This window comes from Stegastes partitus, unplaced genomic scaffold (assembly GCF_000690725.1).
Source record: "Stegastes partitus isolate 25-593 unplaced genomic scaffold, Stegastes_partitus-1.0.2 Scaffold680, whole genome shotgun sequence".
In the NCBI taxonomy this organism is placed as follows: domain Eukaryota; kingdom Metazoa; phylum Chordata; class Actinopteri; family Pomacentridae; genus Stegastes; species Stegastes partitus.
This window is the reverse complement of record NW_007578411.1, coordinates 34,129-47,469: the sequence shown is the minus strand read 5'-3', so window position 1 is coordinate 47,469 and position 13,341 is coordinate 34,129. Positions and strand designations below refer to the sequence as shown.

Here is a 13,341-nt window from a genome sequence, read left to right as displayed (position 1 = left end):
ACACTGTACGCATGAGAGAAAAGTTCTGAGTGCAGACATAACAAGTGGATATCAGAGTTTTATTCCTCACAGCTCAGTCAGCTGGATCCCACCAACATTGAACTTCCTGCAGATCAAACGACTGTGTTTGCATACAAGCATCATTACTATTCCTGCACGACTGGTCAGAGGGCTGTACTGCGAAGCAAGTTTGACATAGTCGCGCTTTCTTTGTGTAAACCAGCTCAACAAAAACTAAAGCCCCAGCCAGAGAATACGGGTATCATGAAGGTGGTTTTCAACTTTCTTTGTCAACTCATCCTTTCTGCTTCAAACTCTGCATTCACATAAAAGGAGGCATTTAACGCGTCACGTGACTCTTCTTTCACACAAAATGAAACGATTGTATGCAGCCGCTTCAGTCTACAGGTTGTTCTAATGGAGAACAATTAGGAATATAAAAAATTATGACGGTAAAAAGCGCTGCCAGTGCAAATGGTGCAAGACACTAATGGTGGTAGAAAACTGTTAAATGTGTTAATATATGATATTTTACCAATGAAGCTGCTTATTTCCAACTGACAGCTGCACATTAAAGTTACACTTTAAACTTTATATATTTAAACATGATCTTGTATTGAGTGCATTTAGGTCTAACGCTGTACCATAATGAAGGATATCACTTTATTTTTTGGCCAAATCAAAGCGAAAGTAATGTTATTGATTGAATATTCTCTGTAACAAAAACCAGTAGAATAATCCATTTTCTAATCTGTGTTTTATCAGCTGCAGTACCAGCAGAGTAAACAGACTTGACAGCAACTCAGAGCCAAACATAAAAACATATTTATGTGATTTCTGCATCGCCAACTAAATACATGTCTGGTTCCCACGGCAACACGATGCATACAGTTTGCAATACTGTAACTACACGGCTTCATTCAGTGATATTAGTAAAGCACAGTTAAACATGTTTACAGATAGAACACATTCCCTCAGTTGAGAATCTGTATTGCTCATAAATAAGAGTCAGGAAACGATTTGGTGAAAGGGAGAAGCTCTTTCCAGCCCATTTAAATCCGAACCTCTAAACATAACCTGCTCCCAACCACGTTAGCTCCACAGCATCAGTTACCATGGAGATCTAGCAGGTCAAAACAGAGTCACCTTTGTGACACTGAAAACTCTGACTTTAAGCTCAACATACCTCGATAACCCACGATTCTGGCTTCGTAGTACAGCCCTCAGCCGATTTGTGAATGTTTACTACCTTCCTCAAACTGTGTTTTTCATTCAGCAATAATTAACTACTGACTGTGGAGTAAAAAGATGGGACAATAAAAAAGATTACATTAGAGTTTTTATATAAATATAGAAAACAAACAAAAGACGCGGCTCCTTCTGGAAAAATCAACGCAATCTAAGCTTGAGGTTGTGATATTTCAGCAACATCCTTTATTCTACACGTTTCATCTTTAAAAAAAAAAAAAAAAGTTTGATGAGTTTCTGACAAAAAAAATTCCAAGCTTCTTAGCACAACTGATTCGCCATGACCGACTCAGCAGCAGTCACAAAGAGTCAAAAACTCTGAGAGCAGAGAGGAAACAACAAGAGAGACTGAGAGGAAAAGAAAACCCACTGGATCAATAAAATAAAAGCAACATGGGTCACAAATGGTACGCAGAGGAACGAGATGTCGAAAAATACATTCAGCATGGTGAAACACCTTTCTCCAGCTGATGTGCAGAGTAGAGTGAAAAAGATTATAGAGGCTGGAAATTGGAAAAAGTTAAATATCTATAATATGCAGTCAACATTTTTTTGAGTGTTGGTAACACCTGTGGATACTCGGAAAAATGACTGATTGATTCCAGGTATTTGAATTTTGGAAAAAAAATAATAATGCAGGGAATTCAACTTTAATTCTTTTTTTTTTTTTTATGATTTATTGCATTCAAAAAGTGACACATTGCAGCTTTGACATTTCAGAGTTCTCTCTACCTCTAGCAATGGTTGAGCTGTTTTCTTCTCCATGTCGTGCTAACGAACAGATCGCTGCATCTAAATAAGGTGTAAAATCATCTTTTGTGCATCTCCTTGAGGCAAAATATAATTTAAATTGTATCCAAAACACTTCACTGGTTGAACGTCTGCTTCTGTATAAACACGACAATTTACAGATGTTGCCTAAATGCCTCACACAGGCTACAGCAGAAGCTAGCTGGGCGGCTGTGCACAGAGAAGCCTCTAGTCTCCACCAGTTACTGCCGAAGTTCGGACAGCCGAGGGACCAAAAACTAGTTTGCAAATGTCAGATTAACCGAAGTTGAAATCAGATGTTTGTAAATAAATGTGGTTTCTGTAGGGAAAATCAAAAGTTTGCTGATGCTCACATAAATCATTTTATGTGTATGCAAAGGGTTTGTATCTGTTATCCCCTGAGTAAAGACTGGACAAATATTAAATCTGATCATTTAGGGGGCTTTACATTTTTTTAGTAGAAAAAATGTGAGAACTATGAACAAAAAGGCAACAAAAAAGCCTAAAAAAATCCAGTTCTAATTTGCTATTGACTGTTTTTATTGTGGAAAACTGAACTGTTGACTGTTGCTGTGGCCTGCTGCCTCTCCTTTGTTGGGATTTGTTGGTTGGACAAAGTACGTTTGTCGTCACAATAACGCAAACATTGGATACAGACTGTTTCAAATATTAAATGAAGATATAAAACTGTCAGAAAATAGTCCAATATTTAATAATTACCCATTTATAAAAACAGGAAAATAAAAATTGCTAGTTTTAAATGCAAAAGACAAGAATAACCGATTTATAATAATTTATAAAGACCATGACAACAATTGAACACAAGGTGAACCTTAAATTGACCTTCTTAATCTACCAAATAAAAAGCAGCAATTTGAAACATCTTGTATTTTCACTCTATACTTTTTATCTCACTTGTCTGACTGACTGTCATACAGCGGGGTCTACCAGCCCTGAGGCATGCTGGGAAGGACGGGGTGGTTACCTGTTTTCTGAGGTGGATGATGATGTCAGAGGGTCGGGACAGAGTGTCTTTCTGATTGGTCCTCAAAGCAGGAAGAGACCCTTCGAAGACAGGGGGAAAAAACAAAAAAAAAACACGAATAAGTCAGAGTTTCTTCTTTGCGTGTCCCCGAGTGTAACTTTAACATTTCTTACCGCTGGGACTCCTCCAGGGGTTAGAGATCTTCCGAACTTTAAGAGGAGCTCCGGCGAACTGAGCATAAGCCTGAAGAGAGAAAACACAACTACAGGTCAGCTAAACAACCAACTAAGTGCACTTGTACATGAATGCAAAGTACATTTTACATTTTTTTTTAGTATTCTCCAGCTTAAGTTTCTCTGAGCTCAGACAGACTCTGGCCCAATCCAGCTCCAGCAGGACACTTACAGCAGTGTGAAGCCGAAACTTGGTTTGCACAAACTTGGGATGATTTTATAGTCTACATTATTTTCAACCAACATGTCTGAGGAGTAAAGGAAATCTTTATGCTTAAGAGGCATTCCTAAAACATCATGGCTTATAAATGATGGAAGGTTCAGAGCATCGTAAGGTAGTCCACAATCTTAATTTTGTTGCAAACTCAAATCCTACCAGAAAGCCTGAACATCCTTATCTACTGTTATACGTCCACACGCACATCAAATGTGCAGAAAATACAGTTTTAAACATATTTTCTCTTTATTTTTGCATCCACGATCACAAAAAGTTAATTTTCCACTTCAGGAATTCAGGGCAGGGGTGATAAGGAACAGGCCTCTAATTGATCATGCAACATCTTCAATCGTTAGTTCCAATCACACCAAAACAACAATGCATGAATATTAACATAAGGGCATTCATTGATTTGATATCCTGAACCTAAGGTGGAGAAAAATTAAGCTATCAAGGAAGTTCAATTAACTTACAACAAATTAAAAATAATTTTGTTTTAAATCAATTAATGGAGATATTTCAGTTTAAATGACACACAATATTATGTTGGTATACAGACCAACATTATTATGTCATCACTACTCATCAAAACAATGTTTGCAACTTACAAGGTTTATCTAAACCAGTGGTTCTCAAATGCTTTCTGTCAGGCCGCCCTTCAGAGGACATAAATCTTTCGTGCCCCCCCCGGACAATCTGGATTACAACCATCCTCTATGCCAGTGTTTCTCAAAGTGTGTGTGTGATGATGGCCCATGGTATGGACATTTAAAATATGCTCAGTTTGTAGAAAAGTCTGTTCATGAAAAAAAAAAAAAAAAAAACTAACAACGATGCTAGTAGAAAACTTTTCTGAGGTGAAAAGTCTTCTCTCCTTCATCCCTGTGAGGACGAGCAGCACTGATGTCCTCCTCATCTATTCCAGTAACAACAATAATGTTGAACTTCAGCTCCCTCTTTTCATAAAGCACACTTATCTTATGACTTAAGTATTTACACTCCACTCAAAGCTGGGCAACAACTTTATTTCATCCGTTTATTATATACTTTAACACATCTCTCCAGTTCAAAATTGTTTAAATAATGTAGTTTTTAATGTGCAGTAAAGGTGTTAATGAAGCTCTTGTCCTGAATGTGTTGATGTTTCAATGCTGCATATCTGCTATAAATGACAGCAACATGTTCTCCATATTATACTGATGCAACAACAGCAGACATAAAGTTAAAGGTGATAAATGAACCTGTGAATACTAAGAACAGAGAATAACAAACTGCTGAAACAGCTACTCTGTCTTTCTGTAAGTGAAAGCTGAACAGGAAGTGGTTCACTGACGATGACGTCCATTCAGTCTCCTTCACAACCAGATGAACGGCTCCAGATCAGGTTTTCCTTCTGTTGGCTTCACTCAGAAGATCTTCAGTGGACATGAGACAAATCTGAGGTGAAGACAGACATCACAGTATCAGCATCAACAGCAAAGGGTCATTTGAATTAACCCTGGAAACATTTCCTATTTCATGTATAGTTTTCCAAACACCTAAAGAAAGAAAGGCCTGTAGTTGTTTCACACTTTTGAAAGAAGATTTTATTTTTCTTCAGCCTCTCTGTGCTGTATTTTAAATGTTAAATTTAACTGGAGTGTCAGTCACTACTTTGGTATTATTCTGGGTGTTTATTCTTACATCTACACTGCAGTAAGAAGACCTACAACATGTGCATCAGTCATTAAACAACCGACTGTCCAACAACACGTTAAAGATCAGAGTGTAGATGAACAGTTTTTCCATTTAAACATCACACAGCAGATATTCAGGACTACTGATAGAACCTGAACGTTACTGTCTTAATCACATTTAAGTTTCCTAAACATTACGTCAACGTGAACCAGCGTCTCCACAGACAGTTTTTTTACTCAGTGTACCACATCAAAGTAACATAACACACTTCAGCCTGATTACATGAAACACAACACAAACATCGTTGATGCTGCTACGTTTAACTTTAACCAGGTTACGACTGTCAGCGAGCTCGGTGAGCATCGCTAATTCACATTAAAGCTAATATTTACTAGATGCTAACTTTCTTCTCTGGTCAATACACACAGAAATAAACTCTCCCAACTTCTGAAGTTTACTGCACACATTACACCTGAGGCTAAGGTTGCAGTTAAAGCTGGCAACAATAAGAAAATAAACATTTACTTACCGAATGGATCCTTTCAGTGTCTCTGGTTCAAATCAGCTGAAGGTCCAAATTACGGTGAACTGAAAACTGGTTAAAACCAGCCAGCGGAAAGTAAAACTTTGTGAAAAATGTGCTGCTACCCCCGGGTAAATAACGACAATCTAACAGTTAATTATATCAGAAGTAAATCCAAATGAGGAGGAGACCTGAGGTTACGGTGAATGAGACTCCAGGCTGCCTCTTCCCTACGACCTGTCAGTCATTCCTGACCAGGCTGTCAATCAAGCCAGCCACACCCCTTGCCCCGCAAAATTTTGACAATTTATTTAAAATTCAGTATTGATTTATTTTCAGATTGGCCACCTGATCTCTGGATTTGACCATGAAAACTAATGGGGGAAAAAATCCTGACCTGTAGAAAAGCGGTATTTCGTGATCTGCGATTACTCCATTTACAATTGGGGTCTATGGGAGCCAGGGCTTGTTGGAGCCAGCAACTAGTGGACGTAGTGGTACTGCAGGTTTTTGACACTTCCGGGTTGGCTTTATCTTTCAGGGTCGGTTGCTACGTCCATCTTTTATACAGTCTACGCATCTAGCGTAGCAGCAAGTAAGGCGTTTAGGGAACATTAGTAAAATGTACCATCTACTGGAGCAGCATGTGAGGCGTTTAGGGAACATCAGTATAATGCACCATCTACCCATGGGCATTTTCAGCAATTGTTTAGCCTGTGTCCAGTTAATGCCTGATATTAGAACAGGATTGGTGACAAAAATATATTTTAAGGTTAAAACATTTTACAAATATCAAGTCTTGTATCACTGAAAATCATTGCAACATAACTTAGTTATACAAAAACAACTATTCATCAGCGGCATGGTGCATTAACAACTGTGGCAATGCTGAACCAAAATAAGGGAGTGGGGCGACCAGATCAGTAGCTGGTGCAACCAATGAAGAAAGTTGGTAGCGCCAGTGCTACCATTGGAAAAGTTAGTCTGGAGCTCTGTAACAGAGTCGCCAAGTGCAAGAAACCACATACAATAGCTGAGGATCTCATGCTCTCCACTGCTCTTGATATGGTGTCAACAATGACTGATGAGACTACCACAGCAAAATTGAAGGCTATCCCCTTAAAACCGGATCTGCTTTCTGCTTGTTTCCTACTTGTGCAAAGCAGTAAAGCACAGGACATTCATGTACATTAACTGCAAACAGTCTATGCCATAAAGATTGCTATGGTGAAGAGGTGAGCATATAACACAACAGATGACACATTTAGGAGATCTTTTTGAATAAAAATCAGATACGCTTTGCTGGCTATGGGGAAAATACTGTTTCGGAAAATTCTTAAATATTGATCAAATCAACAGGTTTCTGAAAAAATACACAGTCCAAACATTTACAATAAAATATTTGGAAAGTGGAAGTGGTTTATTAAAGTTAAAGGTGAATTACATGCAAGAGATATATTTGTTGTCCTATTCATTTTGATTTTGATTTGTGTCTTTATGTGTAAAGCGTTTCTTTTTGTATTCATTAATGTCTTGCTGTGTTTTGGGGTTTTGGGCTTGATAATGTTTTGGGTGCCAAAATATGAAGGCGTGATGTTGCATTTGGGTTTGTTTCCATGTGATAATTTAAGTTTATCACTCGTTAAGTGTCATTTAAAATAAATAATATATAATAAAAGTTTATTGTGGGATTAGTGTGGCACAAAAAAAGCCAAGGATTGAGACTCGCTGTTCTTACAGTAAAAGCTGGAGATGACTCAGTTCTTCTGGAAATAAAAAATAAAGGCTTCACTCTGAGTCGAGCGTCTCGTTCAACTTTTACAACCAGAAAAACTGAGAAGGAATTTCCTCGTAAATGTGCAGCCATGAAGTCAGAGTTTGATGAAGGTGAAGACGTTTGTTCCACGGAGAGAAACTGACACACAGCTGTGGCTGCACAGCTGGATCTGTGTGTTAAAGCAATAGAAGAACACAGAGTAACTGGTAACAGGCTGAAGAATAACTTCACATACATGGTGCTATGCAGTCAGGTTGCATTGTAAGGTTAGTGACTGTGTGTTCATCTCTTATGTTTGTTTGGTTATCTCAGTCAAAAATATAAATTTTTTGAAAGAGAAACTTTATCTACAAAGTTGAAAAGCTATAAATAAAAAACTAAGTTTGACGTTAACCACGACTCCCAGTAATAATAATAAGAAGAAGAAATGTAGTTTATGAAACACTTGTCAAAAATATTGTATTAATATTAAAATACATAAAATGACAAAGTAAAGAAAAGTAAATACAGCCAAAAAAAATAAGTAAAAAATTTGTAATAATGTTCAGATAAAGAGGGCGACATAATCAATTAGATATTATAACATTTGGAGAACAAAGAAAAACAATGTTAGCAAAAGGCTTTTTAAAGAATAGTGATTTAAAATATACCGATTCTGCTCTGCAGAAATCCAGTTAAAGACCAGCGACAAAGGTCCCAAATAATGAAAATCCATTTTTATTGTATTTAGTGGTTGTTAAAAACTTAGAATTCTGAAGTTAAACATGTTAAGAAGTGACAATGTTTAGTTCTGCTATTACTCAAGCCCCCCACAACCAAGTAGCCTGCCAGCTTTACAAGTAAATATAAATTTTATTCGACGTAGAATTTGAGGAACCAACAGTGGTCCAGCTTTGTATAGCCCCGCCCCCTCTCTGCTTACGGGTGAACCATTCAGAATAAGCAGGTGCTTAACAGTCAACCAGGTTAATGTCCTCTCTAGAGCTGCTTCTGCTAACTCTTATGTCTGAGCTATGACCAAATCTCCCAAAATGTTCTGCTGTTTGCTGCAAGAGTGAACACAAGAGTCTTCATGAACTCCCAGCATTTGAGGACCTAACACCCGGGGGATTACTGCTATTTTTGATGACAATGTCACTACGACTGGTTAAGAAGTTCTTGCCTGTTGTGCTTTAGTTCAACCTAAGCTGCTTGCTTTTACTTTATCTTCTGCTCTCTGTGCTCACATATACTGCATTTTAATGCAGCTGAATTACCAATTAAGCTGTCCTGATTTACACATTTGTCTCCTTCTTTTGTCAGACAGAGCACGAAAACAAAATATTGACTGAGACGCAGCCCATTAAAACAACCAATAGATAGCAATCACTTCGGTCATTTCTAAGCTGCAACTCTGCAGCTAAAATACTGATTTTTGTAACTGCAATACAATCTGACAAACTCATCAAACTCAGAGAGAAAGTTAGTGATAGAAAGTCCTGGTCAATCATTCACATGTGTGTCAGCTGCAGAGTGGAAACAGAAGGAGGACGACAGTTTGGTAGCAGATAAATAGTAAACGCCGACACTCGTGGCTGGTTTGAAAACCTTAAAAACAGAGTAAAGATCAATTTTATGTCATTGCTGCATCACAATCCCTTTGGTTCCAAACTAAGCATTTCTACATAAAAAAGAACTTGACAGCAACCTTCATCACTCTCTGAGTGTCTTTCTCCACTTGTTTCTAAATATATTTGGTCTGTTATGAAACGGCAAACCTGGCTTCGACATGGGCCCCTGAGCTCTTTTACATTTGATGCTATAGAGTTTCAAGACTGTCAAATTCTACTTTTTCAAATTTTACTTTAAAGCTTTTGCTGTATTTAAAGCTACAGACACTGAAACAGCCCATTTAGAGGATCACTAAACCAGGAGTTATATATTTATGCAGAAGTCAGCCATCATTTGTGGTATTCTGAGCTGAAAGAAACACTCTACAATTTCATTTGGCACACTCCAGGGACATGTGAGACTTTGATTAGTTTCCTGATATATGGAACCTTTAAACATGATCAGCAATCAGTTCGAAAACTAATTAGTAACAAGCGAGCGAGGCTGAAATAAGATTGATGTGCTCTTGTCTTTATAAAGTTGAGAAGTTGTGTTTTGTAGTAACTGCAGCCGTGAAATAATTTCGTGGGTTTAAACCTCATATGACATTCTCAAGAAGACCCTGATGTTTGAAATGATCCTCATTTGGAGCAAGCGTAACCATACAGGCAATATGACCTCATATCTGTCGGCTGTGTGAATTGTAGACAAGGAGCACAGAGTACATATCCGCTGCTGCATGTTTCACCACATTGTATACAAAAAAGATCTGCAGTACAAAGACAAGTGAGTCATAATTAATGTGCTTAACATGAATAAATATTGAAATGGTCCTTAAAAATGTATTTGACTTTATGGGAAAGAACCATTTATCCTACCATAGAGCTTCTGCCGACACTAACATGCTGTAAAATCATCAGCAATGTGTTTGTAAAAGCTGCTGTTATGCAACGCTGACAGGCTCAGACTCTGTCAGTCATTCCTGCCTCCGTCCAGCTGTGAGCGTCCAATAATAGCTCGAGCTAAGAGACAGTTACAGGAAAAACACTCCTCATCAAGCCGTTTCGGTCCAACAGTAAGACGTCATTCATTGTGATGAGGTGTTGAGGGTCACTTTCACCAGAAGCCCGCCTCCTGTCCGGTCTGCTGTAACCTGATGATACAGGATTTTTGAGTCAATTTAGAGCTAATGATGAAAAGCAGTGGACAAACTGCAGCAGCAGATTCACGTTCCTACAGCGGTTTGGAAAATCCAGCTGTGATTCAGCAGCAGTGACACATTAGCGTTTTCCAACCACAGCATCAGTACCCAGCTTGCACTGCTGCTCTGCTGTGTGATGTCAGTCCAAAACAAACATGTTTCAATCAGGGTTAATCATTCAGGGGAGCGCTGCGGCCCTCAGTGTGGTCTGCAGGCGGGATCACCGTATCCACACTGTCACAAGACTCTCAGGACCGCATCAGTCATGGAAACTGTTTGCAGCCACAAAGCATTCTGGGTGGTCAGGAGGCCTTAACGACAACCAGCGACTCGACTTAAAGGTCAAATCTGCAGTTTTTCAGCCTTTACATGGTGGTAGAAAGTCACAAACGTGGCTTTTCTACATGATTCATAAAATTTGGGGCAAAGAAAATCTTGGTGGACTGAAGTCATACCTACTCTTTTTTTAGTTTGTGGTGGGAAAAAAAACTGCAAGTTGCAAATAGAGAATTTAGAGTTTAAATCTTAAAAAAAAAAAAAAAAATCATTAAAACTGAATATTAAAACAGTTGCATTTAATAGGTGACGCCTAATCAACTAATCAACTATTCACTGCAGCTCTAGTGTCAGTTCTACTCTACTGTTGGTAGCCGACTTTCAGTAAATGTTAAGTAAACGTTAAATAAATCAGACCTAGCATTAAGTTGGGACAGTCCAGGGGTGTGAAACACAGGTGTGCTCACAGGTATACAAAATTAATGGACCTATCCTGGACACTACACAACACCACTATTTTTTAAAGATATGTCATTTTGTGCTACTAAATACATCAAACAGAAGAATAAGGAGCACCTCCTCTGTTATGAGACAGCACAAAAACCTGATAATCAATTAATTTTCTTTGGTTAATATCTCAATTAATTAAATTAATATTTTGTGATTCTAATATCCTGAAGCGCAACAACATGACAGACTCGTTTTCAGAACAAAAGAGTAAAAATACTCAGTTTATAACTGCATTTCCAAGGAAAAGCAGACAGCATTTCAGATGTTTTCCTGAGTAAACAATTTAAGCAAAAAAGCAAGTTGGTAAAAACCAACATCAGTTAAATGGAGGAGAAGCAGAGCATCACACAGCAGGCTGAACTCAGTGGAATAATCAGTATAAACCCACTCTGGTGCTGTCTGGTGGTGGTGGTAAGAATTACACACCTTTATTTGTGATCGTTTTTCTACCCAGGACTTTGTCACTTCTACGACTTTTCCACCAGAAACTTTCTGCTTTTACAACCAGTTGCAGTACACAACAGGTTCTAGAAAATCAGTCCACATTTCCACCAATTTCTACCGCAGATAGTAGGGCTGGGCCATATCATACCGTGCACGGAAATACTGGTGTAATGTTAAGGGATGATATGAAATTAAAAAATATAAAATTTGAGTGAAACGCGCATGCGCAGTGCCGTTGTTTTCATCCAGTCTAATGCACATGGAGCGAGAAGCATGGCGGTGACCGAGGAGGAGGGCGAATGCAGTACATCAACCGACACAGTAGGGCTGGACCCGAATATGGAAATATTCTGTCGTTGTGGTGGTATCTGGATAGCAATTTTGAGATCTGAATATTCGCCTGCCAAATTTTCTCATTCATATCATGATAAATATTTTTATCACCCTGCCCTAGCAAATAGATCCCAGTAAACGTACAGTTTTCCTGCAGCTTTTAGCTTCTTATTATACATATTTACTTCAATCCAACAGAGTTCCACAAGCAGACAGAAAGTACATGCAATTCTGTATTTATGAACACCTTTTATGTTGTTTCAAGTATTTATTTTTTGTCTGAGAGTAGGAATGTCACCGCTGATTAGTACTATTGCGATTAATCTGTTCATCATTTTATCAGAATGGTTCTAAACTAGGTTCAGAAGCCAGAAATAAAGCAGTCTTGTGTTGCTGGAAATGCTTTAAGAGATTTTCGGGGGAAATACAATCTTTTTCTCGGTTATCTAGTTCATGGATTAATCAAGTCTACTAATGGCACAATTACTGGAAGCATGCAATGGCGCCACACTAGTGGCAGCTTGTTGTAGCAGCTCCGTTGTACCCGTCATGTTTGTCGTCGTTTTCTTTGTTTCATGCACAGATCCCTGTCTCACTTGGAGAGGCCTGGAAGCACTGTGATAATCATGTTCTATGTCTTCTCCAGTGCTTTCAACACCATCCAGACAGAACTCCTGAGTGGCAAACTGGAGCACACTGGAGTGTGCCACCAGCTGACATCATGGTTTCTTGACTTCCTTACCAACAGGCCACAGTTTGTGAGGACAAAAGGCTGAGTGTCTAAGACGGTGATCTGCAGCACAGGGGCGCCTCAAGGGACTGTTCTGGCTCCTCTCCTGTTCACCATTTACACAGCCGACTTCACCCACTACACAGCAAACTGCCACCTGCAAAAGTTCTCGGATGACTCTGCCATCGTCGGTCTCATCAACGACAGAGACGAGAAGGAGTACCGAGTACTAAACCAGAACTTTGTGGCCTGGTGCGAGCTAAACTGCCTCCGGACTAATGCCGGAAAAACCAAAGAGCTGGTATTTGACCTTCGCCGGCACAAAATCTCCCCTCCCTCTCCAGTGAACATCCAGGGCATGGACATTGAGATAGCAGACTCTGACAAGTACCTGGGTGTTCACCTGAGTAAAAACCTGACTGGACTGTAAATACTCGGGCTCTGTACAAAAAAGGCCAGAGCAGACTCCACCTGCTGCGCAGACTAAGGTCCTTCAGTGTGCAGGAAGGCCTCCTAAGGACTTTTTATGACTCAGTGGTGACATCAGCCATTTTTTATGGTGTGGCCTGCTGGAGCAGCAGCATCAGCGCTGCTGAGAGGAAGAGCCTGAACAAACTAGTGAAGAAGGCCAGCTCTGTCCTGGGCTGCAGTCTCGATTCTGTGGAGGTGGTAGGTGACAGGAGGAGGATGACAAAGCTGTCATCATACGTAGACAATACCTCCCATCCTCTACACGGGACTGGAAGCCCTGGAAAGTTCTATCAGTGCCAGGCTTCTTCATCCACACTGTTCCAAAGAGAGGTACCACAGGTCCTTTCTCCCCTCT

At 39.3% G+C, this 13,341-nt stretch overlaps 1 protein-coding gene across 1 annotated transcript in view; it reads right to left on the bottom strand.

Moving 5' to 3' along the window:
* mtx1a (metaxin 1a) overlaps positions 1-13,341 on the bottom strand; it is a 31,919-nt gene that overhangs the window by 16,527 nt on the left and 2,051 nt on the right. The window contains exons 2-3 of the mRNA XM_008290521.1: positions 3,178-3,247; positions 3,005-3,084 (exon numbers count right to left, since the gene is read on the bottom strand). Of these exons, the coding sequence (XP_008288743.1) occupies positions 3,005-3,084; positions 3,178-3,247 (150 nt within the window). The remainder of the gene's footprint in view (positions 1-3,004; positions 3,085-3,177; positions 3,248-13,341) is intronic.